Consider the following 22,866-nt stretch of genomic DNA (forward strand, 5'->3'; position numbering starts at 1 on the left):
AACAAACATATTTTAACAGAACATGAAAAAATCCACTTCTGTTAAGAAAACAAAAGAATATATATATATATATATATATATATATATATATATATATATATATATATATATAATTCTAGACACAAAAATGTTGAAAGAAAGTGTTTTTTTTAAGTAAAACAATCTTTTCAATTAATGAAAAAGATTGTTTGAAATGTAAAATATATTTTGAAGAGGGCTTTCACATGCCACAAAATGCCAAAATAGAGCATTAAAATGTAAGTTTCACAAAAAAAAAACGGAAAAAAATCTGTTTAGTTTTTTTTAAGGAATGTCACAAAAACTCAGACTGTTATAAAATATAAAATACAATTAGTGGATTTATCAAAATATGAGAATATTTTCCCCAAAATATGTTTCAATATTTATTTATTTTTAATTAAAAAAATGTGTCAAATGTTCCTGCATTTCCAAAACATACTTCAAAACAAAAAGAATGACATACATATTTCTCTTCCTTTTCATTTAACATTTATTTGTTATTGTGGAACATTTTGCTTTTGACATACATATTTCCCCTTTTGCATTTACTGATTTTTTTTTTTCAAATTGTGAACTGTTCATGCAGTTGACCTTCAGGGCCACTGTAGCTTTGACACTTAGGCTCAGAGAAGATAATTCATAGATGCTGGCTCTTAGTGAAGCATCAAAGAGAATTTGCATGCTGAGCAGTATGTTAAAAAGACAGCTCCTTTCTTGCTTCTCCTGATGTTCTAGATACCAGCACTTCTGCGAGCGAGCGTATATTAACATGCCCCATCCATGCTCACAAGTCATTACGTTGCTAGGGAACAGCTTCGTTTCATTTCTTCTTGTTAGCTATGAATACCATGTGAACAAACAATAAAACAAATAGTAATTTTGGAGTTCATTAGATGTTTTGATGAAGAACACTACTACTCTCAAATTCACCAGATGCTTTGAAATAACAGCTGCAGCATCTGACACCCATGTGGACACACAATGGCTTCTCTTAATATGATGACTGTCTTCTATCTCGAGTCCAGCTGTAGAGATGAAAAACACATATATTTATTTGCCCATTGATATGTTCACTGTCTGCCGCACTGAGAAGCAGCCTCTTCTGTTTAAGTAGTGATATTGTGTGTGCATTGATTAAATTCTATGCGTACCATTCTCGCAGGTTTGAGTTAGATTGTTTTGTAAGGGAATATTTCAGGTGCCACTTCTGGCTTCTTTCCACTTGGCTGAGCTCACTCTCCTGCCTGTACTGCAGTGGGAACTTTAAAGCGTCAGGTTTTCACCTTTCAGCCTGGCAGTCGTGTGACTGTCATCGTGACCTTCCTGTACGCGGCCAACAGGAAGGGACTTTGCTTGATTGTAATGCTGAGAGATGGGCTGTGTACCTTGGAACCAGCAGCCCACAGAATCTGCAGAGTTTGCACAGGGCTTTTTGGAATAACAAGGTTGGCAGTTCTTTTTTTTTTTTTAATATGGTGCTTTTCCTGTGCAAGCAGAGACAAATCAAGTGCTTGGTCACACTTCCCCAAGTCTCGTAGACTTGTAGCTTCCTCTGTGCCTCACATGGTATTTACTGTAATGTTATTGGCTGTTTGTGGGTGATTTAGAGAGAGAGAGAATTTGTGCCACTGTAAGAGATAGTGACTCATTGACTGTGGAAGAAGAACATGTTTGGACTTAGAAACAAGAAAGATCATGTGTTTCTGTTGATAGTTTAAAAACCGTGTGAATTAAAAAACAAAAGGTTTGTCTTGATCTCATCCAACATTTAACATGTTAAATATTGATTGATGGGAACCCATAGTTTTAGTTCTTGCACAAATGAATGAAGCACAGCCCTACAGTGTCTTAAACATTATGTGGGGGAAGTTAGAGCCTCAAAGAGGCTTTTAAATATGCTTACCTCTAAGAACATCATGAGTTATGCCAATCGGCAATACAGATTTGGTGAAAAATATCTTCATACTTATATTTTTTGAGAATTTTTTGGATTAAATACATTTTTTTAAATTATTTTTTTTTCATGCCTTTAATGATAGAGGAGAGGACAGTGTTGTTCTATTGCTCCCAAATGTGAGGTGACGTACCACGTGTTCACATGGGCATGACAGTCAAAAATCGAAGCTTTAAATCAATATTGAATCAAATCGAATCGCATTGCATGGAATCGAATTGAATGGAATTGTGAGGTTGTTAGCAATACCCACCCAGCCCTAATAAGCTTTTCTGGATACAAGACCATCCCCTTCTTCCACGACTGATGTTTTGGAAAAAATACCATCGATGACAAAATCTTGTTATAATCACAAGAAGATTTTATTTGAAAATTCGGCTAAAACATTGATAATATACAATATCAAACAAGGCAGACTGTTGTTTATAGCAGCATAGTGTCATATCATGATGGAGAGAAAACTATGATAAACAAGGCACACTGCTGTGTATAACAGTATACAAAGGGCAGCATCCTGCCCCTCCTGAAGTCAAGTCATTTTTATTTCCTGTATAGCGCCAAATCACAGCAGAATTAATTCAAGGTGTTCTCTCTTGTACCTTGTTTTTTATTTAATAGACAAAATAGCCTCATGGTATTTATCTAATTTACATGACGGATGTCATTTCTATCTCTACAGGGTTGCACATTAACATTTCTGCTCTCTGTATTGCCCATGGCAGAGTTTGCCTGGTGTTTACACAGCACACTCCGTTAAGTGAAAAGAGAGTAAGAAAAAAACGTCACCTGTCACTATAGCAAGGTTTTGTGGAGCGATGAGGAAGTGATCCTAGTCCACGAAAATAAAACGACCCCACTTTTTTGAAGGGGATTTCCTGGGAAAACACATAGTCTCATATTCAGAAGAATACAGTAACTTGTTCCAGAGAGAGAGTCCTCTGTTTTTGGGAAATAGAGTTATTTCAGTGTCTGGTAAAAGTGGATGAAGAATACCAAAAAACATTCTGAAAAGTACACAGAAAGTTTCTAAAGTGTACATATTTAAACATTAACACAGCTCTAATAAAAGAGGATATAATAACTGATGCATTGACCACAATCATGATAACATCATAAAACTGAACTTCTGCAATCTTTTTGTGTGATCAAGTCTGTTAGCATTGACAGGGCAGCATCGTTTAAAAACAGAGTTGTAGAATAGCAGAGGAGGACACTGGACTGACAAAGCATAAAACTTGCTGCAAAAATATTTTCACAACATAGCATTCCCCAGACATGTGCATGTAGGAACCTGTGAGTCCATCTGTGCACAAGATGCAGTTTGGAGATGGTAGTTGTTTCATGAGATAAGCCTTTGGGGTGAGGTGAGTCCAGTGAAGAAAGTTGAATGCATACTCCCATGCATCTATACCTGTGTGATTAACTCTGAATTAAATTATGAATATTTGATGCAGTGACAGGATAAGTCGATTGCACAAGAATGGGCATCCACAGATTGGCCAATACTTGCTTTAACTCACCTTTAATTTGTGTGCGGACACACAAGTATGGCTTACCCTGAATATGTTTTATTAAGAATCTGTCTTTGAAGTCCTGAGACTGTATCTCATCCAACGCTCGTCAGTCTGTGAAAGGAAGGAGAATAAGTACACACATCACCCGTGGGTGCAGGGCTGCTGGAAACATTCAGTGTTGTAAAGAGAAACGCCTCCACGTCAGTTCAAAGTACAAAAGTTCTTGAATACACAGCGTTTTTGATCCCAAGCAGACATTCATCAAGTAGAGACTGGTGATTATTTTCATTATGGGGTGATCCTCTGTATCATTTCAGGATTTAATTACAAAGCATAACTTCATCTGTGTTCTCTGACCATTCACATGGTCCAAAGCAAAGCATGTTGCTTCTATATTCCAAATCTTTTTATGATCTGATGACCAAGGAAGTGCATCTTTTTCAGTTGAGGAGACATTTTTGCAGCGGTTTCCCTGATATTTTATATCAATAGATTTTTTCGATTACTAAAATTGAGGATCATGGGGCGAAGATGGCCTAACAATCTAGGTCGCACTCCTCAAGTGGATGGCCTGGGTTCAAATCCAGCCGGTGGGCTGTTTCTTGCTTGTTTCCTACTCTATCCCCTGTCCTCTCTAATTAAAGGTATAAAAAGCCCAAGAAATAACTTCAAAACAAACAAACAAACAAAAACAAGGATCACATCTTTTGTGCATCATCGGAGTTTAATGTCCTCAAAGCCACCATAGCTACAGGAGAAGTAAACAAGGGAGCATCTAGAATGTGACTGCTAAATAATGCTTGATGCTTAAACAGTGTTCCTTTAAATGATTTAGTCAACACTGTGTATTGTGAAAATGTGACCTGTTGATGGGATTTGTATTGAATCTAACTTAATACTTGAAATCAAAATGATCTCATTCATAAACTTTATTTGAGCTGTTGTTCGTTCATGTTTTCCTTTCTAGATTATGTTTGACTTCAACATAAATTTTTGCACATTTTCCTTCTGAGTGATTTCTTTTTGCAGGCCAACCTATTTAATCAGGATTAGTTAATGTTTGCACAATATGCTTTTTGCCCTGTGAATTCCATGTTGTATAGTTTAATCCCAAGACTGATGTAGAGGCCTTGGACGCTGAATTTAAACACACATTCCTGTATACTGAGAACATAACAGTGCATTTCTTTTCCTGTAAAATAAGCTTCATTTTTGTTTCTTATAAGTCTTGGTACAGATCCTTTTGATAACCTGTTTTTTTTTTTTTTTAGTTTGCGTTAGGGATAGGCATTTCAGGCAAAAATACTATTAGATAGTCACTGCTAACTATTTGCCAATTAACTGAATAGTGTCTGCGTTTTTCTTCACTTCCAAATCTGTAAGAGCCACATCTATTTTACTGATAACTCTTAACTGTTGCTTTCTTGTGTTATTTATAGGCCTGTCACGATAATCAATAAATCGATTAACCGAGCGATAAATAAAAACGTCCTCGGTAAGTTTGCCAGCCTCGATAAACTGACACGTGCATGCATGTTTGTTTTCTTCCTCTCTTTCGACCAAAGAGGCTGAATGAGAAGATGGCTCACTACGTCTATCTTTCTTAACATCGGGGTGTATAGGTTCTATAGCCGATTTAGCGGATTTATAGCAGAGTGAGCATCTGTCAAAAATGCGATCTTTGGGGTGAAGACGGGGCTGCTCGCGCTTACACAGGGTGAGAGCTGAGGCGAGCGTCCTGAGGGGTAAGGAGGAAACACACTAATATGAGTGATGGCACAAAAGATGAGGTTCTTAAGCCGCCTGCCACAGTCCCAGTGTGGGAATATTTTGTTTTTTATTAGAATGAACAGTGAAGTGTGAGCTCATGAACACCAACGAGCTGGTATGTCGCATTTGTTTGAAAATAGTGGCGACGAAGAAGAAGAAGGGGAGGTGCAGCGGAGCCTTGTTCTTTGACAATCCGCTCTTACTGAGGCTTTTGGTCGGCAAAGTAAATAGAAATAAAAGCGCCAAATGGTGGGCGCTCAAAGACAGCTACATTGCCAAAGAAATGCAGCCCTTCAATACGGTTGAAAGCCAGAAATGTTAAAAATGTTTGACAGACAGTACGGATTGACTGGGAAAAAGGACATGTTACAAACAATTCGGGAACTGTATGAACTCCCTTTTATTTAGGCTATAGTTTTTATTGTTGTTTTTTAATTTTTTTTTTCTTTAGAGACAGGGTCTATGTTTTATTGGTTTTGATTAGTATTAATTATTTTCATTGACATGTATTTTTTCTAAAAGAGAGTCCATTTCATTTTCATTGTATTTTTTTCTCTTTCTTGTTTGTTAAATTTATTATATTTTTGTTTAATTTATTTTATTTAAAAGATCCTGACCTTTTACTTACAGTTAAATACTCTTAATTAGTTAAAGTTTCTTGCTTTTGATATGGTGTACTCACTTTATTATCCCATTTATCATAAATACATCAATCATCATCAATGGAAAAAATGGGAGAAAAATCAAAATAATATTGACAATAATATTGTTTATGGGCAATAATATTTTGGAAAATTATCGTCTAGCAAAATTTGTTATCGTGACAGGCCTAGTTATTTAGATGTTTTTTATGTGATTATGAACCTTGTGATATTTTATTGGCAAAAAGGATGTATATTTCAAATACCCTACAAACTCTGTGTGGTGGTTATATCACATTACAACCACTGGCTAGCACAAACAAGTCAGAAAAATATTTTTAGAATCAATTACTCATTCCTAGTTGGCACCAATGGCTGTCATAGAACTCCTGTTTTAACTTTGCTTTGACCGAAGAGATTCACAAGGTGAAACAAACATCCTGTTGGCAGATGTTTTTGTGATTATTTGAAGTGACACATTTCCTACATGAAGTTATTTTTGTTTTGAACTGAGCTTTCACTCTACAACGAGTTGGCAGTTATTATTTCTTTGCCTTTAGCTAAAGCAGCTTTATGATCAAGTCAGCATGTACTTTATCTCGCAAACATCAGAATAAGAAAAGTATTTACTGTATTAAAGGGTAATTTTAGTTAACAATGAGGATATAGAAAAGCAGTGGATGACTGTAGTGTTTTAGGGAAATCACGTGCTGAACTGTACCTGAGTTGAACTGCTCACACTGCAAAATAAAAAAAAAAGATTGCGTGGGTGGTATTCTTGTTTTGTCTAAAGGAGTCAAGACATTCTGCATACTCACTCTTCCTCTTCCTGCCTGGATCCTGCCTACATGTGCATCTTTCAGTTCAATCGCCGGGCCTCCTTCACATTCTCTCTCCTCCCACCCTGCTGAAGTTTTACTGGCTTTGTTTTTCTGTTTACTAGAAATGTGTATCCTCAGTGTGGATCAACAGTGAGCCTTCGAGATGTTTTGTTATTTTGCCCTACTCTGTAAAGTCTCTAAATATCCGTTGAAAGAGATCAGAGCACAGGCAGTTTTTGCTTTGGCACCCAAAAAGGAAATCTTTCAAGCAAGCAAACAGCAGTCCTTCCTCTTATCATGGTCAGAACCGTACACAACGTGGTGACTGTTATTTCCTCGAAAATGAACCAGCACATCCCGTTATGAGCATGGTATTGAACTGGTTTCTGTAAAAACTAATCTGGAAAATAACTGATCACATCAACACCCACATTTATCGAATCTTCTTTGACTTCCCTGAATGAATTTAGTGTTCAAAGTTTTCTGCTGGGATTTTTTTCTAAAACTGATGTTTTCATTGTTTATATGAGCAGTGTTGACTTTGAGAAACCAAACAACTCTTCATTCTTTGCACTTTAAGTATGTTTTTTTTTAGACAGTCTGTGTTTGAGCAAAGTTAAAGGTTCACTTTTTCATGAAGCTTTTACTAAAAGTATTTCGTTGTTTTTTTAAGTGGTCCAGCATTGTTCCCAACACTTAATATAGCATGCATTATGAACAGATTAACATTTAAACTTGGCGTTGAAAATGATGGAAAGCATAAATTTGGCTTGCTGATTCCAAGTGTTGGTTCCTACGGATGACTTTCCAACAATCTATCTTTCTCTTTCTTTCAAAACAAAGCAGAACAGACAGCGGGTGTCTGTGAGACCGAACCAAAGATCCCTCATGAGGTTTTAGCTTTCTGTATTTGTTAGCTCCGGCATAATTCAAGGAGAAGCTGTTGTGATTGAAAAATGTGCTGTGGGGTCTGTTTTCCCTCCATGGAAATCAGCAGGGTTTGATAGAATCCTGTTTGCACTTCATTTGTTTGGACCTGATAAATGAACTGAAGGAGAGATGGAGCTCTGTGGTAAGATGAAGATAGGGGGGAGATTTGGGTTGTTGTTTTTGTGCAAATCAGAAGTGAAACTTGAGTTTGTGATGCAAGACTTTAACTCGGGTTGCTCCACCGTGTGTCAACAGTTGTGGTTTTGTGTCTGCACTGAGATTATGAATCGAGGAAAAGCACCTGGAGAGATTTGAAACCACTTTGGATTCAAATATTAAAAGTATGTAACTTTGTATTCTAATTAATCTTTTTTTTTATTTCCACATGTACAAGAACCACCAATGTTTGAACAACAAATATGCAAATACAGTGCCTATCTCTAGACACTTCCATCCTACATAAAGAAAAAAAAAACACTAAAAAAAAACATAAAAAAAAAATAAAAAAATCCATATTTATAGATTGAATTTACAACCAATAGGAGTTAGGAACTAGTTAACAAGGATTAACAAGCAAAAACCTTTAGTCACCAAAAAAAAAAAAAGAGTATATTTTTAAAACAAAGCCTAAAACAGTAACAGGGTTGTGCATAAGAAGTAATTGTACCGTACCAGTTTATTTAGATGTATGATTAAATTTAGGAATGCACGATATTGGATTTTTGCCGATATCCGATATGCCGATATATCGAAACCCCTTTTGGCCGATACTGATACCAACACTGATATCGATAATAACAAGTTTGTTTGTTTTTTTCACTGTAAAGAAATTCAAGTCTATCCTGTACTGGCATTTATAAGTAACTCTAATTGTGACGATCTTATTTGTTTAAGAAACGCACATAAAACAAGAGAAAAAAACATTTGATTTCACCATAAATAAGAAATGTATTATTTTTTCAAACTCAAGACATTCAGTATTGAAATACAGAAAAATAATTTCTTTAGATCACATAAACTTTAAATGTACAGTGCATTTTTAAACATAACCAAGTTGCATTTGATTATTTTAGAACTACTGTAACAACCTGGTGACAGACACAGAGCTCTGCAGTGCAAATAAAGGAAGTGCTACATTTTATTTAAGGAGCTTATTTTTCAGATGGAAAATAATAATAATCCTAACTGAATAGCACATAAATTTTCATATCTGCCAATACCGATAAACGTGTTTTTAAGCTTTTATCAGTCGATACTGATATTGTGCCGATAATATATCGTGCATCCCTAATTAAATTATAAAGAAAAGCTGAAAAAATGTATTACTGTTTCCTCCTCTTTATCTTTCAGGCCTACAACATCCATGTTAACGGCGTGCTGCACTGTCGGGTCCGCTACAGCCAGCTCCTCGGCCTCCATGAACAGGTGAGCCATCAGCCTTCATCAGAGACTCGTTCCTGTGAGTGTGATTTATATCAGAGGGGACCGAGCTGCTCGTGCTTTGCTCTGAAAGCTGTTTAAATGCCACCACATCCACCCAGAGTGACCTTTCGCCTGTCTCTGTGTCGCACGGTCGATCCAACGCCCTCCTATCACTTTGAATCACGACTGTGGTGGCTTGAAGTCTTGCACTCTTATTCCACCCAGAGTTCCAGCTATTGCATGTAAATAGCTGGTATTGTTTGGAAGGAATGTCCTTGGCCTTTTCTTTCACTTCACCTGCTGGGAAAAAGGAACTTAATCTGAGACAGAGATGTTGTTGGGAAGTGCTGGGGTGCCTCAGCTTTTTCACAAAGTTACAGCTATTCGTTGGCTTTGGAATGAAGCAATTAGTGTAAAACACATCTTGTTTTGTGGCTGACTGTGAGTCTGTTTGTAAATATGTTTTTTTAGCAGGAAACAAGATGCTCTGCCTGTAAGAGACAGATTTGTGAGCTACATTTCTCCCCATGAGCTCCTTCTGCTGTCAGATGTACACTGCAGCATATAACACAGTCTTATAGATGTGCCCAGTCTCCTGCTTTCGCACATTAATAAATAAGCAAGCAAGGGGCCAAACTTTGCTATCTCCCTCTTCAGGTCTGTGCTATCCAGCCTGACAGTTGCTGTCGTTGCCTGGTAACAGGGTGTGGGGAAGACACACTTGAATCTTTAAGGACCAATCCCATAGGGCTTCTTGTGGCAAATGCATGACCTCCAAACATAAGTGATTGCTGGGTACGCAGTGGTATGGATGAGAAGATGCTGATATGAATTCTTATGTATCTTGTTTTCTGTCATATTTGCACATCCCTGCTACTTGTTCCTTTTAGGAGACGCTAACATAAGGCAGTTTTAATGATAAGAAAAGCTAATTTAGCTCAAGTGAAGCCAGATTTTGCAGATATACATGTGTACCCTGGGCTTTAGCGTGTGTTGCTGTGAGAGCTTATTGGTATGTGTGACCAGTGCAGCCTCTGACGTACGGAAAATACCAAAGGGCAAGTCTGCTGAGGTGAAAATCACCTCTTTTTCTCTCTCTGTGGCCAGCCTCCCAAACACCACATGTGCAGAAACTGAGGAGTTTCAAAACAGGAGGAAAAAATGCTAGTGATTTCTCTCGTCATGTCTTTTTTTTCTGTGTTAAATTAAAGCACATTTGACGTGTGATTTACAAGAGTTTAAGACTTCCACAGTTCAAAGCTGCCAGCCCTGAGATGATAGAAATAGGGAAGGAATGAGTCAAGAATCTGAAAGACAAAGTAAACTTGGAATGACTCTGCGTCCAGATGTGTGTGTGTGTGTTTTTCTGTGTTAAGCATGGAAACTTAGCTAGCAAGTCGATGAAACTGGTCTTTAAATAAACCTGTGATTCATCCTGAACAGCATGAATGTGCCTCTCAGAAATATGAATCCACAAGTCTCCTCTGTGCTGAAGTTAACAGCTTTCTAAAATCTGAAATTGATTGAAAATGAATTTAGCCATCAAACACTCCTCCAGCCTGTCCTGCTGAGCACTCATTTTTTTTTCTATACACAGATAAAGAAAGAATATGGCAGCAATGTGGTGCCTGCCTTCCCCCCAAAGAAGATCTTCACGCTGACTCCTGCTGAGGTGGAACAGAGGCGAGAGCAGCTGGAGAAATACATGCAGGCCGGTGAGTTATTCATGCTGAACGGACTTCTTTTAATTTTGGCAGAAATCCGATTCAGTGTGGTTGGTTTTGTCAGGGAATTAAATTGGACTCTATTCCTCTCTGAATTGCAGATCGGTAAGATTTTAGGAGTTATTGTTCTTTTTGTGGCAGAAAAAAAAGATCAGACTCCGACTTTTTGAGTAACTTTCCCTCGAAATGTTTTCTCCTCCACAACAATTGCAGGAATGAGCTGGCTCAGTGTCTGCGGGGAGTCCAGCCACACCACACACGCTCATGTCTCTTGATGCCACATAAAAACATAAAAGTGTCTCACTGAAGAACTGATGATGTGAGCACGGAGCGAGCTGGGACTCTGAGCCAAAGCCGCACTAGACTAGACTGAGTTCTGCTGACACACCTGATGTGGAAAAAGAAACCCGCAGTTGGGATTATGTACCTGGAGGGTTTTCAAAGTAAAAACAAAGTCTCTGTGAAGAACTGTTTGCAAAGAAATAATGTCTTACTCAACATTTTGAATCCACGCATGTTCAGGATCTGATTTGAGCTGCATCAGATTAAATAGTTTTTAGCATATTTCCCACATTTCGCAAACTCATCAGGGGTTGAACTTGCTGTAAACACATGAACAAGTGGAGCAAGCAGCAATGCAGAGGGTTTGTTTTAATCCTCTCAAGCACTGGCAGTTACAGAGAACAAGGCAGCGTTGTTCTTGTGTGTATTTGCTCATAGTCTGGGAGCAAACGCACACACAGGGTGTTCTTGGCTACAAGTACTCGGGGTTACATCACTGCCTTCTACGTAGTTATGGAAAAATGAACGACCACAAACACAATCTGGTGTGACGCAGATGGCTCAGAAGTTTGACATTTTGTCAGAGGGTTAGACTCATTTGTAATGGCACAGTAAGGGACAGCACACTCACACACTGAGTTAGCCATGTTGTAGTCGTACAGGATTACCATGAAACTGAAAACAAAGACACAAGAAAATGAGACGTCTTTTCCACTACAGTATGATGACACTGCTCTGTAACGATTCGTAGCCAATTGAACCCCCACCAGATGTAGAGTAATGCTTTGTTGACATCTGCTTCACTTCATAAAGTGCAGTTTGCTGCATGTTTAACTAAATCACCCAGGCCAAAGTCTTTAAAGGTCAAACCCATTTTACAGCAGTGAAATTAAACAGCCTGATAAAAAAACAGGACGTGTCGCTTAATGTTGCACCCTGAGGAGGTTTGTGTTTACATGGAATCCTGTGAAAAACCAAAAACACCCTGCATGACTTCCCCTGCTCCACTCATTTCACTGATCACTGAGTTACGACTAATTCTCTGCTTAAATTCCTTTTCTGGTCTCACTAATTTCTCTCTTTTCGTGTTTTTTTTTTTTTTTTTTTGCAGTGCGTCAGGATCCTTTACTTGGAACCAGCGAGTTGTTTAACAGCTTCTTAAGGAAAGCACAGCAGGTTGGTACTGTTTTTGTAGATCTCCTGTACCTGTGCTCGGCTGTTTTCTGTTGTGTCACTGGGCTCAGCAGGCCTGTGGCGAGGCAGGGCGTGCTCCTTGAACCAAAAAGCTGATGCGGTCATTTCTGCTCAGCCAGTAATTACTTTTGGCAGTGCGGTCCAGAGAGGTAGCTTCCTTCTTTATGTTTGTCCCAGTTTATCTTGGGTCATGTCATCTTGTAGAGAAGATGATTCAACTGTTCACATGAGGTTTGGCTTAGCAAGCAGAAATGTGCAGAATGATTACGATGAACAGGGAAGTCTGCAAGTGAGAGAAAGTGGCATTTAGAAGCAGCACTGCTGCACCGTGTGTGGGAGCTGCATCTCCTTAAACCATTGTGTTATTAAGAAATGGAAAACATGATTCATCCTTCCACATTTGCCAAAAAGCTCTTTTTACAGAAGTGAAATTGCAAACAGATATTTGCTGAAAAGGATGATGCTCTGAGAGGAGAAACTCCCGGTGTGTTCCTGCCATTTTGGAGAAAAAGACAGTTTCAAACCTATGAAGTGTTGATGACTTAATCAGAGCAGGTAGCACGGTTGATTTGTCAACAGTCAAGCTGTGACCTGCACCGCCAGGAGGGCTGTAAATCCAATAACCTTCACGGACAGATTCATCTGTCTGCAGTCACGTCAGACCTATTCTTCCTCTCCTCGTCCCTCATCAGAGTCACTTCTCTCCCCTCCCCCCAAGCAGCTCCTTATGTGCTGCGAGGACAGCAGGTGCAGAGAAGGAGATGAGTTACCACCCGGCGTTGTCATTTTATCTGCACCTTCAGCGTCTTCAGAGACCCCCTGCTGAGGGAGCAGCGTTCAGAGAGGATTTAGCAGACATGGGGTTGAGGTTTCATACTCTTTAATGTGGCCATTTATACAGAAAACTATCATTTGGTTAATTTGATGTCTGATACATTCAGTTGGAGATAAACACAAGCACTAACACACTATTACTAAATACAAGAGCTCATTATTTCTGTCTAAGATGTGCTCGTAAAATAAACGAATCAAAAGACTAAAGATGAAACAGTTTACTCAGCAGGTTTATTAAAAGGAATCTGCAACAATTTAGAAAGTGTGTCACTTGGTTTACCTCCTTTTTTACATTAAAAAAGACTATAAAAAGTAATCCCTGTTAGTCTACAGGGCGGCCAGTAATTGGTGCAGTAATCTGATGAGTTGGCTTTGTTCCTAGTGTTGAAATTACAAGTTAATGAATGTGAAACCTGTGATCATAAATGAAGATACAATAATCTTGCTGCTTCTTTTATCAGATGACAGGGACAGATCCTGGAGTCGCTCCAGAATGTCAGACCATGATTGGCTAACTGGCCTTGTGAGAAGCAGGGAAGCAGGGCTTAAGCCTGGTATACGCTTCCACATTAGATTGACCCTGTAACCTACCACATAGTTCCCCACATCTACGCAGAGGCCTACACGTGTGATCTGTTGATCATGAGGACCACACTGTCCTCTTATGTTTCGGGGAGGTATTGCAGAACGTTGCAGGCTCTTATATCATTGAGTTGAAACAAAAATAAAAACCAGGTTTGATTCTGAAATTATCTACAAAACTTTTTGGGCTCTTACAGAAATTGGCTGGTATGATTTTTACGTCACTAGTTTTGTCGTTTTTTTCAAAGTTGAAAAATGCACATAGCTACATCATTGTTAATGTACACTGATGAAGACTAGGTTAATATGTGTAACTGTTAAGGTGTATACGCTGTTAAGCTACACCTTCTGATCAGGAAATCAATTGTTCATTTGACCCTCAAGCTGCTGTTAAAAGTATTTTCTGATTGATCTTCAAGTCTGGATATATTTGCCCACGTCACTGACTGAGCTCGTCACTACTGAATCAACTCTTGACTAGGGATGGGTACCAAATTAGGTACTTTTATAGGTACCGACCGAATTCTGTCAAAAGTACCGAGTACAGATTCATTTGAAATCAAAAGGTACCATGTTTAAGTACCTAAATGCATCCTTGTGACTGGGAGGGAGTGGAAGAGTAGACAATTTTCCATGCTGGACATAAACACAGCTTTGCAAGATTAAATGTTGACAAATAATTGTAAGGTTAAAAAAAATATATATTTTGTCATCAAAAAAAATTGATGTTTTTTACCACAGAAACACAAAAAAGTACCAAAAATTGGTACCGTTGAGTACCGATATCGATTGCCAAGCACCGGTACGGGTACCGTATCGTTTCAAATGTGAAAGGTACCCATCCCTACTCTTGAAGCAGGTGCACTGTTGATGTTTTTTATCATTCAAATTTGAGGAATACACTTGTTTCATTTTCTCTACATGCTGAGTTTCCAAAGCCGTCCCTCCTCTCTGGCCAGCCCACATTTTTGTCCGTCCACATGACTCTGTAAGATATTTGTTATTGACTGACAAGAATGAAAACATGTAGTGTACCCATGAAGCTTAAAGGAAAGCCTACTCTGCTCTGTGTGGTTTCTGCAGGAAACGCAGCAGATTCCCACAGAAGAAGTCGCTCTAGACATCTGCCTCTCCAACGGTCAGAAGGTCACAGTCAACATCCTGACTTCAGATCAGACAGAGGACGTCCTTGATGTAAGTGCCAAAGAGTAGCCTGTTAGAAAGTACATAAACAAATCAAATCAGTCCGTCATTTGTACAGCTTTATGAAACAGTTTGATGATAATATCATACACAGATCAAAGGAAATCTAGAGATTCACAGTTCTGCCTCACTTGTATATCAAGAGCCTCCTCACTGTGAAAGTGTCCAGAAGCTTTGATAAAGTTAGCATCTTAGAGTTTGTTTACCACCTTCTCAGTGGTAGTATCAGGATAAGTCACCACATTCAGTCTTATCTTGTCGGAAAAGATGTCTTGGTTATCTTGTAGATTACTTTACACAGAATCAAATACTATTACATTTACTTGAATAGGCCCTATTCTTTAAAAGAAATTAGAGGAAGAGTTTATTTAGTAAAAATAGAAATTGATGAAACCTGATCACATTGGAAGCTCCTTGGACATAACAACCAAATCAGAGCTTTGAGCACGTTGACTGGTTTCAACGTGTGTTCCTATGTAGGTCAAGTAGTAGCTGTGATGCAACTTTTTATTGCCTCTCCTTCACCTCTGCTATAATTGACCATAACCTCACACACCGTAAAAGACTGAGCAGTGAACATGCTGATGTTGTTATGATGGGGTATTTTATCACTGCAGGCTCTAAATCAAGCTGGTTAGAGCTCTTTTAAGTCCACTAATGAAAGTTTAACTACAGTTAGTTAACCTAGGTTCACCTCAGCAGGTTTCAAAGTATATCCTAGTCTAACAGTCGTGCTCTGGCACAAACTGCTCTCCTGTTGATCTGTTGGCTCAAGGACTTCAGGAGTTTAGATCACGAAAGAAATACAGTATATCTTGGGACCTATAATGAGCATTTTTTATCTCATACAAAGATAATGTCATGAGTTAAAATGTGACGGTGAAGATTTGTGCAGATTTTGGAGAGTTTTCCTTTTCATGTCTCAAATAAAAAGCCATTGTTCTTTTTTGAAAGCAATCAAATTTCTATTTGAGCGATCTGCTTGGAATATCAAAATACTAGAAGTCAAAGACATTGATTTTTTAAACTGATGTTCCAGATATAAAGGGAGCAGAACAAAATACTCTTTTTAAACTTCAAGTGCTTAATACATAAATAGATGTCTCACTGTATGATATGAAACATCAGGCCATTTTTGTGTTATGGTGGTTTTGTCCTAGCTTTTAATCTCCCATTTCTGTCTCTAGTTTTCACTTAAACAGCTTCCCTTGTTCATTCTTTATTCTGATTTCAACATTATAATTTAGTTCAAAGTCTTAATAAATCAGAATTTGCAGTGAAGAGTCTTTAAATATCTGTAAATGCTTTAATAGTCAATTAAATCTAGTCCATATAGTTAATGTTAAATCTTTTTCTGTATTGTTGTCTTCATCATGATCATATATTTTCTGTCTTTCATCCCTGGGAAGGATTGCAGGGATAAAACATGAATTTGGGGTGACTTGCAAAATACGTGAAATAGCCTTAAAACTTTGAATTTTTAGTTGAATAAAGTATCCCTGTGTAAATCTCTCCATCAAAAAATATTTTTTCCTTCTTTTAGGGCTTCAAAAGTATTGACTTTGGTTATAGATAACATAAATTGAAGACAAAATAAATCAGATGGAGGAATTTGGTTGTAAACTTTGTTCTTTCTCGTCACTCTGCAGGCCGTTGCAACAAAGCTGGATCTCCCAGACGACCTGGTCGGTTACTTCAGTCTCTTCCTGGTCAGAGAAGGCGTGGATGGAGGTTTAACATGTAAGTTAAAAATAGAAAACATCCTGTTTCACTAGAGCTGCATAATTTCCTTTTAATAGAATGAGAGAAAGTGAAGGGATGAACTTTTTAAGAAAAGCTTTAATACATCACTGCTGTTTATTTACAGTCAGGCTGTAGGAATTTCTTCTGAGCTTTGCTGTTTTATTTCTGAACCGCTGCAGCTGGACACAATCAGAAAAACAATCTGCCTTATAACGGAAACTGAATGTGCTGTTGATTAAATAACGCGATTAAACCTCTTTATCATGTCAGCCAGTGATCCACAGATAACACAGAACTCAGCGCTCAAATATTTCCTCCAAACAGAGGCACAGTGATGTGCTGTAATTTCATGCTTATAGTTTTCTCTTTCCCTCTAAACTCCCATAAATGAAGCGTAAAGAGTTTGCTTTGGCATCAGTCCAGCAATGGTGTTAATCTGCCTCACTCTTCAGGGATTCACTTCAGTTTGACTCAAAAAGATGAGCTGCATGGATTGGGAGAGATGTGGCTTGTATTTGAGATCCAGTTGTATCTGTGGCTGTTATGTATCATTTGTATATTACTTTCTTAAATTGTCACTGACAGTGTTTCTGTCTGGGAATTGTTTTCTGGCAGCCTCATACGTTTTTGCCTGTTACTTTTCTTTCATATCCTCTTGGTTGTCTCATTTTGTCATTTGTAGTTCCTGTTTTTCAAGCACATAAATCTCAGAAATCACATTACTTGATATTTGCCTCTGCAGTCACAGTCACATGCCTCTCCACATTAAGATGTTTCAGTTTTCCAATCCCTTTTTTTCCTATTTCATCACAGCCCTCTCAGGTCAAATCTTTCCTCAGTCCCAAAAGTTCTCTCTCCTTCCTTTTCCACCTGCCAAACCCTCCCCCCGCACTCCTCACCCAAATCCCTCCCAGGCAGGCTTAAAACTCTGCTAGGTGTACCTGGAGGAATCCGTAAATATGGAAGGCAGGCCGTATATTCTTGGCACAGCTCAAGTCTGAACTCTGTTTGAAAGAGAACGGCCATGTGTTGACTATGACTCGACTGCTAGAATAAATCTGGCGCAGCAGGCTGCAGATTAAACAAAACTGGTGGGAGTATTGACACAACGGGATAGCTATGAGAATTCAATCCCTCTCTGACAAGTTTTCCACAAGTCTGTGTGTAAATCAATACGTTCTGTAAAATATGAAGACATGTCAAAAAGAAACAGCTCGAAATAGCCCTGTTGCTCTTCTTCTCCACTTTTTATGTTTCCTTTCAGAGTTCCCTGCTGATGGAGATTGCTTTAAAATGTTCCAAAACATTTTAGGCATTCAGCTTGCATGTAGTGTTTTTTTTGTTTTTTATCCCTGTGGAGATTTTCTAACATCAAAGTTGCCAGCGTGTTTTTTCCCCTCCTGTAAGCTGCATCTCAGTCCACAAAGGACTTAAAATCCTATTACAAACCTGATTGCAAACTGAAGTGCTGCTCAGCCATCAGATTTCTAGTGCAGTGCTCATTTGTTGATGCCTGGAAACCTGGCAGCGGCATCCAAAGCACCTGAGATCTCTTCTGCTCACTTAAGGGAACGGGACACAATCAAACAGCTGCGGATTATGGACACAAACACACTCACACACATATGTGCAACCCATTATCTCTCTTTTTATTTTTTTAACGTCCCTGCACACACGCACACATACACACACACACAGAAAGTTTCAGCCTCCTGGGACCTGTGCAGATGGAGCTCTCCTTCCTTCATTGTTTGTTGGCATCATTATCCAAATGTCCTTGGGACTTAACTGGAACTGTTACTCTCTGTCTCTCTCTGTCTCTCTCAGTTGTGCGGAAGCTGCAGGAGTTTGAGCTGCCTTATGTATCCATCACCAGCTTGAGGAGCTCTGAATTTCACATAATCCTTCGAAAAAGGTACCCAGCACCACCTGCTCACACCATGACTCTGAATTGCATCACATTCCTCTCTAAGTGCTCTCCTCCACATGTAATTATAGCTGTGATTCACTGCCCTGATTGTTCAGGTGTTATTTATCTAATCCAGCAAAGAGCGAGTATTTCTGTTCAGCAGTAACACAAACTACTTCTCGCTGGGACCAGTTTGAATTTTTCATTCAGGGTGTTGCTCCTTTTAGAGCTTATCTGCTGTGAAGCACCCTTTCTTGCGTCAGAGCACCCGGCAGCTTTATCTGACTTGACCATCGTCTACAAAGTGCCATTTAATTTGGGAAAGGGGCTGGAGTCATTTGTTTCACACTTTATTTCACAGAGGAGGGCGGGTGTTATCAAGACCAGCCAGACGGTGCACTTTCCTGTCATTCAAAAAAAGAAAAAAGCATCCGTCAGGGAGAGGATTCTGAAATCTCATACATTGCAAATTTCATTAACTGGCTTTATGAGATGCACAAATAATCAAAAGCTAACAAACTACTCACAGACTGTTGCTGCTTAAATTAATTAGTTTTAGTAGGTTTCCGGGAAAAAAATATTTCAGTCCAGCTTTTCAAATGTAAATATTTACTGCTTGATATGTCCTCCAAAGAAGAGCTTCTTTATTTGTGCTACAAATGAAATACAAAGCTTTCAATAGTGAGGTTTTAAAGTGACATGCTTCTTGCTTCAAAAGGGAACTGAAAGTCTGACTAACCATTTAGTCCAAAGGTAAAATAAGCACCCAGAGTACAGCCCAGTCTATGCACTGCAGAACAAAGATCACAAATTGGTTAACCCAAATCTGGCACCAGCAGAACTAGTAGAACTAGAACCATCAACTGTATATACACAGAAGGATTGTTATGCATTGGGGCAAAGTTTAGTTTGTTTGACAGGGACCATGCATGATGCTACTTCAAAACCAAAGTTAGCTATAAGAGCTATTTAACATCTGTTGCAGGAAGTTATAAAAAATAACCATGAATGACAATTCATACAGCTAAAAACAATACAAATAGAACATCAGATTAAAACATGCAGCCAATTACATTTAACACTTTTTAGGACTGTTGCTCACAAAGACTAACAGTGGTTACATGACTAGTTTGCCTTGAGCTGTTGTTAGTCTTGTTTGGAGAACACTAAAGCTTGAAGTCTTGGATGAAGCTCAGGACTGAGTTATACTTTCCTACCTGATAATAGAATACTTAGGACATCAGCCACATATCTACAAGACAAAATGATCATAAATCTTGCTTCTGAATGATGTAACAGTGATGGTGGCTACAGGATGTTTTCAGAATGTTTGTGGAAAGTGTTGGTTTTATCTTTCGCTACCGTATTTTCCACACTACAAGGTGCACCTAAAAGCCTTCAGTTTTCTCAAAAGCCAACAGTGCGCCTTATAATCCGATGCGCCTCATAAATGGATCGATATTGATTAATCATGGCTACCATAGTTAGGGGGCGTCGCCGGAGTAACAGTGGTAAGCAGTAAGAACCTGTAAAGAGGAATTCTGCTAAGTGCTAACATTAGCTCACAGGCTGGCCCGGGCTTCTTCTCTTGTTTATTGTCAGAGCAATACAGCGATCTCTGGAAACGGCTTTTGTGGACGGCAGAAATGGCTTCGTCTTTACAGCGCACTTTTTTGGAAAATGGCTCAGAAAATAGTTGGATAGGAAAATGTGCGGCTCCGTGTGGATGTAGCCTGAGTTTGACTGACTTATCTGACTGTTTTGTTGACATTCCCTTTAGCGCAGCTCCATCTAGTAGTGGATGCATAATGCAACCCCAACCACTACTATAGCTTCTATTCTATGCGCTTTATAATGCGGTGTGCCCTATATATGAAAACAGTTTTCAAATAGGCCATTCATTGAAGGTGCGCCTTATACTCCGAAGCGCCTTGTAGTGCGGAAAATACGGTAATAAAAACAGTGCAGAGCTGTGTTACAAGATGTCATCTGTGCACGTTTACATCCAGGTAGTACAGCACTTAAGTATAACAGACATGATTTACCAGAGTTACAGTAATAGGGTCAACAAAATTTTTCACCCTCTGCTCTTTTAAAGCTTCGGTCGGTGTCAATGTAAGTTAAATTGAAGTCTTGGAAATGAATGAAAGTGTCTAAAAACCCTCCAGTTTGTGTCAATGTTGGCCCAGCAGTGTAGGCATGCGCTTCATGTAAAAAGGATGTAGTCCTTGTCCCAGTGGTCAACCATTTACAGCATATTTTTCCCTGATTTCTGCTCCTCACATTTCTTTCTCTCTTCAGCAGTCCTGTAAAATAACAGACAAAAAAGTAAAAACAAAAAAGAGTTTAAAGGCGACATCTCTTTATATCTTTTGGCTTTTTTCCTCACTGAGGTGTTTTGTAAAAGGCCATTAATCAACAGGAGAACTTCTCAAACTTGAAATCTTATTTTAGTACAAATGCATCCCCAGGTACTCAAACCCATGAATGAATTACCTCAGCCCCTCAAACAGCAGATCTCATATGGCACAGTTGAACTGTATATTCTCAAGCTTGACAGAAAATCCTCCAGTCTGCTCTATTTGTGGTTGGTTGCTGTTTATTGAAAACACTTTAAAATGAAATGAGAGGACAGGGGGTCAGGGCCACTTGTGCAAGGAAATGAAAAACTGTCAGCAGGAGCTGCAAGTCTGAAAAAAAAAAGAAAAATCACCATGGGTGGGCCACCCAAACAAATTTCTGTGTAGAAAAATACTGATTTGGCTTCTTCATTGAGCCTGAAGGTAGCTCCCTTCTTCAGCTTGACTTTTCTCCTCTTCTTCACATGTCGTCACCCAGCCTCCCGCTGACTGAGGTACACAGGATGTTTACTTTCTTTCTGCCTCAAGGAAAGTCCTAGTCCTGCTGACCTAGTTTCTCTGAGGAGTGTGGAGCAGTGAGGGAAGAATGAATGTAGAACTAACAAGTGGAGGTGGAGGGAAAACAGACCCCCAGTGTACCAGATCCAGGCAGGCGGGGGGGGGTGTCAGGTCAAAGTGAATGGAAAAGCTGTTTCTCTGTCTAAAAATGGAAGGAAGCTTGTCTATGCTCAGAAATACCTTCACCAGACTTCTTGTAACTTAACCAGGACAAAAGGTAGAATTGAAGTATTTATAGACTGGACATATGGCATCTCTTCTCCAACACTTAACTAAGCTACAAGCTGGTATCAGTCAGTTAAAGTGTTAAAGTGATCTTAAGCCTAAAGGCTACAAATCAATTTTTCTAGCTGGTTTATTCCAGTCTTTCTTTCTTCTCTCATCTTATTGTTAGCACATTTGAGCCACGTGTCGTGTGTATAATCCCACATCTGATCCTCTCTGTAAACTGAATTCATGCATTTTTCTCGCGTCACGCTCCGCTCCTCAGGCTGCCCTCCAGCACCCACACATCTCGCTGCACACAGACGTACCAGCAATAGCCTCTGATGGATCCACAGAGCTGCCTCAGAAACCGCTCTCATATCCCCTTCAGCAGACCAACTGTCAAGGAGATAAATGGCTGAATATGAGCGCTTACCCCAACGTTACATTGACACTGAGTGAAAAAATGTGTCCTTGAAGTGCCACAGATTTGACAAATTTGAAAGGCTTCACTGGTTCATTTCTAGTTTTAACAAAATTGCATCAGATATTTTTAATTGGTTTGTTTTTGACAGTTCTGAGGCTTTTGATGGTGTTTGAAAAACTCGTCAGTTCCCTCATTTGTGGATTGTTAAAAGTTTTGTTCAAATGGATATTAAGAGTCTGACTAACTGGCTTCCTTAAAGGTGAAAAAATGCTAAAGTCTGTGACTAATAGGAGCATAGTTCACATGGCAACATGCACTGGTTTGTGTTCCTGCTGCATAGTGCTGGTACATAGGATATACTGTCCTTAACAGCCTGTAAATAATTCATAGAGAATTGTGACCGTCACACCATTGTGGCTTTTTAATAGTTGACTCCTATAACAACTGCACAACAAAATAACCTTTTCTCTATTTCCTTTATTGGTTAGAAATTTGGTGGCACACGGCAAACTGTGATGGAAACAATTAGCAAAATTATATATTTATAACTTCAACAAAATATTTTATTCCCTATTTTGCATTTTTGAAAGGCATTCTGGGTATAACTTGCTGACTGTGACTAGGCGAAACAGCCGGGAGAGGTTCAGGTGACAAAGACAAGTTAAGAAGGATGTTTGAAGTCAGGAAAAGCTGTGTACAATTGCCCACTATTCCAAAACAACAACACACCAATTAAAAAACTTACCCCCCCCCTAAATAGATGAATAAATAGA

General features: G+C 38.9%; 1 protein-coding gene across 1 annotated transcript in view; it reads left to right on the top strand.

Moving 5' to 3' along the window:
• Positions 1 to 22,866, top strand: part of snx17 (sorting nexin 17) — a 33,443-nt gene that overhangs the window by 1,578 nt on the left and 8,999 nt on the right. The window contains exons 2-7 of the mRNA XM_074684779.1: positions 9,002 to 9,076; positions 10,671 to 10,788; positions 12,191 to 12,255; positions 14,773 to 14,883; positions 16,542 to 16,632; positions 18,463 to 18,550. Of these exons, the coding sequence (XP_074540880.1) occupies positions 9,002 to 9,076; positions 10,671 to 10,788; positions 12,191 to 12,255; positions 14,773 to 14,883; positions 16,542 to 16,632; positions 18,463 to 18,550 (548 nt within the window). The remainder of the gene's footprint in view (positions 1 to 9,001; positions 9,077 to 10,670; positions 10,789 to 12,190; positions 12,256 to 14,772; positions 14,884 to 16,541; positions 16,633 to 18,462; positions 18,551 to 22,866) is intronic.

Source organism: Halichoeres trimaculatus, unplaced genomic scaffold (assembly GCF_033239565.1).
Source record: "Halichoeres trimaculatus isolate MK-OKI-2021-1 unplaced genomic scaffold, fHalTri1.1 fHalTri1_scaffold_13, whole genome shotgun sequence".
NCBI lineage: Eukaryota > Metazoa > Chordata > Actinopteri > Labriformes > Labridae > Halichoeres > Halichoeres trimaculatus.